The 5867-nt window shown below is 36.2% G+C and overlaps 1 protein-coding gene and 1 long non-coding RNA gene across 2 annotated transcripts; one reads left to right on the top strand and one right to left on the bottom strand.

Annotated features, from left to right (window-relative positions):
- Positions 1–1490: 1490 nt before the first annotated feature.
- LOC145695399 (uncharacterized) lies at positions 1491–2055 on the bottom strand. Its single transcript, XR_014133715.1, has 3 exons — positions 1764–2055; positions 1662–1716; positions 1491–1622 (listed from the first exon to the last, which is right to left on the bottom strand). It is a non-coding gene; the product is annotated as an uncharacterized LOC145695399 (long non-coding RNA).
- A 1983-nt stretch (positions 2056–4038) lies between these two features.
- LOC145703158 (uncharacterized) lies at positions 4039–5466 on the top strand. Its single transcript, XM_081780477.1, has 4 exons — positions 4039–4108; positions 4156–4472; positions 4512–4625; positions 5328–5466. The coding sequence occupies exons 1-4, from the start codon at positions 4039–4041 to the stop codon at positions 5397–5399; spliced, it is 573 nt and encodes a 190-aa protein (XP_081636603.1). The 3' UTR covers positions 5400–5466.
- The last annotated feature ends 401 nt before the right edge of the window (positions 5467–5867 follow it).

The raw sequence follows: 5867 nt of genomic DNA, 5'->3' as shown, positions 1-5867 counted from the left end.
TTTAAAAATTGAATTTGTAGAACTCGAGAAAAACGATCTCAAAGATTGGTCAGAATAGAAAAATCAGAACTCTTTTAAAAGATTACAATTTCAAAATTCTGCCAAATTTATGGCATAGAAAAGGGTTTAAATAATAATGAGTATATTTCTTTTAGCCGAAAAGCCTTCAGGAAGTCCTATAAAAAATAGCTCAAAGTATAGCCTGTTTTAAAAAAATCGTTGGGGACACCCTTAAGGGGTTTTTCATCCCTAGAATCCAGGGAACCCACCCAGGAACCCCTTTTTTTGATGAATCCGACTCAGTTTTTTGCGCTCTTTCGAATGAGCATGCTTAGAACCTCGTACCTTGGATTGCTCGAAAATTAGTCAGAAAAGGGCTGAGAAAAAGTACTAAACTGTACCAAAAATTTTTTTCCAAAAAATTTTGAAAAGTCATCTTTGGTGTTTTCTTAGCTCCCAAAGTTTCAGACTTGTATCTATTACAGGAAAAAAGTTGATTTTTTTGTGCGTTATGCCTACATATAAAAGGGGTTGAAAACTGCCCTTTTGACTTCAGCGGGTACCTAGATCTAGCCTGTCATAACTGTGTACCTCTAAACAAGCGTTCATCAAATACTTTTCTAGATTGCAATGAAGTTTACGTCGAAGTCAATGGTAAGAAATTATGTTCAAATGCAGCGAGGGCTTGCAATTTTGTTGATAGTACGAGCTTTGTATTTAAGCTTAACTTAATTTCAAGCTTTACTAAACTTAGGGATCACACGCAAAATATAAATTCGTGAACGCATGACTCAGTTACATTAACATCAATATGAAGACAACGGTGTTGAATGCCGACCAAAGCTATATTATTCATGAATTAGACTTTTTAAAATTTTGCAAGCATCTTAATTTCAAGCTCGTTCGTCATAAAAAAACTAAGCTTTTTTTAGGTATAAGTTTCTGTCAAAATGAAAGAATCAGCATCTCATACGATGGAGAAGATATCTTTTTAAAATTTCATGCAAATATTGACCCGCTGTTCGATTCCAATTTTGACCCTTACACAATTGTGTTTAATATGGTCATGTTCAAAAATCAATGAAAAAAGAGCCTTAATATATTTTATACGTGCATTTAATAAATATCCACACAGCGATTTTTTCGTCTCCGCTTCTATAAATGAACAGTGTAGCAAAGACACTTGTTGTAATCCTAAAATTTCTTTCCTTGGTTTTATTCTTGAGCCTTGGCGACAATACACGGATCTATTTGCTTGACTACTAGCGGTTTATCAAAGTAAACAAGCCTTAGTACGATTGTACTTGCTTCTCGTCGTCGTTCTTTGCTGTTCATTATTCTTGTTTGGCTATGACACCGGAGCGCTAGTGAAATTCGAGAAAACGCCGAATCGTCATCTATAGATTTTTAAATTTTTTCGCGTTCGCAATCTCTCTATCATTATTTCATCATAACATTCAGATTTTACAGTAATACTTATCTTTTTGGTTATTTATTTAATCATTAGTGCAGTGAACTTATTTTCTTCAGTTAGCGTTCATTCAGCTTACTTATGACTATGAGGAAAAAGACGACGGGCCCAACAATTCTCATGGTAATCATGACAGTATATCGATCTGTCACTAAAAATTCTTAATTGACTAAAAAAATTCTTCTCTTACATTCAGCTTGGACCTTCTTCATCCCTGCATAAAGTTGTTCTTTGCTCCAGCCGGTCTGAAAAATTTTTGTTTCAAATAATTCAAAAAGTTGATTTTACTCACGACTTCCATGATCATCATGTCTTCTTCCGAAGGAGGTACTGTTTCGTCCCAATTGGGCTTGGTCCCACAAAAAGTTTTCTCAACGGGAAATCGGTAGAGACGATCATCAGCAGGGTCCGAGCAGGGGAGAAAATCTGGCTTGCTGGCATAAAATTGCAAGTTCCGAAATCCGTCATGAGAAAGATATTTAACCTGGTAGAATGAAAGCAATAACGTAGCAGATAAGACTTGGGCTTGCTTCTTGAAAACTCGCTGCAGTTAGAGGAAAACGGGGAGGATGCCCATGTTCACCGACTACAATTTCTCGGCTTTGAATAATCTGTAAAAATTGATAAAGTCTTTCTTTTCGCAATTGGATATCTCCGCCTTCCTCGACTCTAATTTTAAATTAGAAAATGCGATTTTAAAAGCAATTTTGTAAGAAATTCGAACTCGATTTCCTGAATTTTGACTTGATCGTGGTCAAATGTTTTATTTCAGCATCGATGACAATTTCTGGATGAATTCGTAAAATCGGTGCTCGATAAATTTCTACGGATTCTTGGGTGGCAACGATGGGCAAAGCTTGTACCGGAGCAGCTTGGAGCGGAGCTGATTGGTTTGGTGAAAAGTAAGAATTGTTGTTGAATGAAGAGCTTGTGTTATCAGAGATAGGAGCCCACTGTAACGTCTCTACTGCCTTCGGCTGCCGAAGTTCGGCATTCTAACAGCTGTGTCCTGAGGGGTCTGCCCGTAACTGTAGCCAGAATCAAATGCTGATTCCCACTGATCATTCTTTCCATCGCCGAACTGGTAGTCGTCAAAATAACTCATAACTTGTAACTGATTACTTTTACCGTTTTCACAACATCTTCACAATACGAATTCTAGAGATTCTCAAATTTTCAACTTGCATTGATTGCTTATCAAAAGAAGATTTTTGTTAAAAAGATTTTAAATTTTCAATATTTTATGAAGACAAGTAAATAAAGCAAGAATTATTTCGCTAAGTTTTTCGCTTATTAGTCTTATGTCGATTAAAAAGAAAGAATATCATTCCTATTGCCTTATTAAATAAAATAATTAAAAAAATGAAAAAAGGTGGGTTCATTAAATAATTAAAATACAAAAAATATAAACAGTTTGTAAATTCGCAGCAAAGACAAAAATTATTGGATGAAAGATTCAGGCTTTTTTTGCCTGTCATCACGAGCACTCTTCAAAAGTTCAAGATTGCTTCGCGTATTGACGTAGTCACGGTTCATCAGATCGATCATTTTAGGAGCGCTTTATTCATAATAATCACATATTCATTTTTTCTACATAAATATATTCAACGGTAGTATGATAATCTATTTATTTTAAAAATCTTCGTGTATTGTGGTTCAACTCCCTCACCCTCACCCCAGATACCGGTGAACCGAGGGTATCCGTTCTCTTATATGAAGCCTCTTAATTTATAAGAATCAATCAGCCGAAAGCTTAGAATTAATGAATATAAGAAACTAACCTGTACTCCAGGGCAATATCACCAGTTCCATCAAGAATTGTCGTTCTGCACATGATGTCCGTGACTGTATAAGGATCACAGTTTGAGCTAGGTCGTCGATCCTCAAATTGGGGAAAATTGAAAGATTGCCTTATTAACTCGTCCCTGGAATAGTCCCCAAAGTATTGGTTATCCCAAAAGTCGCGCCAGAAAACCTCGGCGACAAATCTGCATGATTCGGCGTGTTATTACCCGAGAAAACAAAGCTGCAAAGTCCAACTGACAAGCAAATAAGCGCCACAACTCCAGCTTTGTTTCATCCCAAGACTGTTATGAAAGGGAGAGCATTCGCCGGCAAAATCGTCCCTGAAGATGTTTCGGATGGGAAAAAGGAAAAACTTACCGATGGAATTAAAAATCCGACGTTTTTCGAGTCCTTCAGCAGATTTCTCGAATTTTCTCCAGAAATTTCTATAATTGTTATCCAGCGGAGACAGTCTTGTTTTTGCTTGTCTTTTTCGTGAAATAATTCGATGTTTACAAAATTGCGAGTCCCAACAATTATGAGACTGTCTTCTACCTGAAATGTTTTTGATTTCCTGTTCGTATTATTTTCGGATCGGCAGTAGGTATTTTATATTTTCTCTATAAAAAAGATTGATAAAGAATCATGGAAGAGAGTCTTTGTTGTGATCATTGCGTTGAATTGCGCTGAAAAAACTTATTTTATTTTGAATAAAGGATTGTTTACTTCTAGAACAAATGTTGTCTTTATAATATTTTCTTTCAAACAATTAGATCATAAAAATGGGCAAAGTGGCGCCTGCCGATTCTGGCGAAAAAGAAGAGGCCGAGATTCCTACCCCTTCCGGTACAGGTATTTAGACTTGACATAAATCATTCGGCAATTGTTCATTCAAAAAGGATATGGACAGGATCTGCCTGGTTATGCGATGCCTCCTGGTTATTCTGAACCTCCTCCAGCGTATTCTCTAGCTCCCCAGGAGAATCCGTATCTTCATTCGCAAGCAGCACCATCGTCAATCATGCCACCTCCAGCTCCCCCATCACCGTTGCCTCCACAACCTGCGCCATCACCAACTCTGCAGCCCGTGATCATTAATGTCCAGCAAAATGCTCCGCAAATGCAGTCTGCTCCAGCTCGATCTCCTATTCCCGAAAAACAGCCTGAACTTGGCCACGATAGTGTTTTCTGCAAATGTCCGATTTGCGGTTACCAGGTAAAAAAACTTCGCAATTGTGTGTTATTTTTTTCAAAGGGAATGTCTTCGATCGAAAAATCAATTGGAGGATACACTTTCCTTATTTTCATTATCCTTCTTGTTTTTGTCTGGCCAATCTCCTGGATTGCGTTTTGCGCCCCATCGCTCAAGGTTCAAATATATTCAAATTCACTTTTTTTTAGAAATTTAAGGGGGAGGTCGACGAGAATCGGGATTTCCGTGACCAAAAATGCGGATAAACCCGATTAGTGAAAATTCTGACTTTTCGGATTAAAAGAAAAGGGTTTGAAAAATTAACCGGCGAAAAGCAGAAAAAAAAATTTTTTGAAAAATTTTTTAAAAATTAGGGTTGAAGTGGGGGTGTCTCGTGACCAAAAAATCTCGAAAACCGAGTTTTTTTTTCTTCATCAATTATAATTTATAAATAGTTTAGACCCTTAAAAATTAACCGGTGATCAAAAAATTAAGGGTAACTTTCATAAAAATTTTTTTCTTATTGATTAAAAATATTCGATTTTCGTCAAAATCGACATTTTTAGCCATTTTTCATGGAAATTTTTACAAAAATTACAAAGACTAGGATTTATTTAAAAATAATTAGTCAGAAATCATTTTAAAACAATGCCTTGTGCATAAAAATAAGTTTCAGATAGTTTTTGGACGAAATCACCAACTAATAATTTTCAAGAAATTTCAAGTTCGAGACTTAAAATCGAAAATTTTACATTAAAAAGTTAACAAATTGAGAAAATGCTAGAGACCAAAAATACTCCTTTTTTATCGAGGAATCCAAAAATATAATCAAAATTTTGAAAAGGCGAAAAAAATTTTCTCGACGACCTCCCCCTTAAGGATACAACCCATTATTGCGCCGCTTGCAATCAACAACTCGGTTTCACGTACGCCAGTGGAGCAACGAAATAGGGTGACTACCTTTGTGAGTTGTTTTACTGAATTTTTATTGATCAATAAAATTTATTTTTTTTTTATTCTTCAGCAGTATGGATTTGGTATTTTCTCGACAAAACGAGAGATCGCTTTGACTTGTCTTGTTGTTTTCGTATCTTTTATGGTTTTGCAACCGATTCAAATAAGTGAACACAAGAGAAATATACAGACAACTGAGCAAAGTTGGCTGTATATGGAAAAGTAAAGTTTTTGAGCTTTTATTGAATAATTCTCTGAGCGAGCAAAGTGAGAATGGTTATGGTGAAGAAGGGGAAACGAGAGGGTTTATATAGGGTTAACTTTAGCTTCGTATTCAGCTGGAACAGATGATGGTCAGTTAGAACAGTTCGGATTGAGAAGAAGAGGTTCACAGCGAGTCGTAGCAGTTCACAACGAGTTGTATCAGTTCGCCACGAGTTGTTAAAGTTGAAGATGAACTAGCTC

The sequence above is a fragment of the Oikopleura dioica genome, chromosome 1, assembly GCF_907165135.1.
Source record: "Oikopleura dioica chromosome 1, OKI2018_I68_1.0, whole genome shotgun sequence".
Taxonomy (NCBI): domain Eukaryota; kingdom Metazoa; phylum Chordata; class Appendicularia; order Copelata; family Oikopleuridae; genus Oikopleura; species Oikopleura dioica.
Note: the sequence above shows the minus strand (reverse complement) of the source record. Positions and strands in the feature narration are given on the sequence as shown.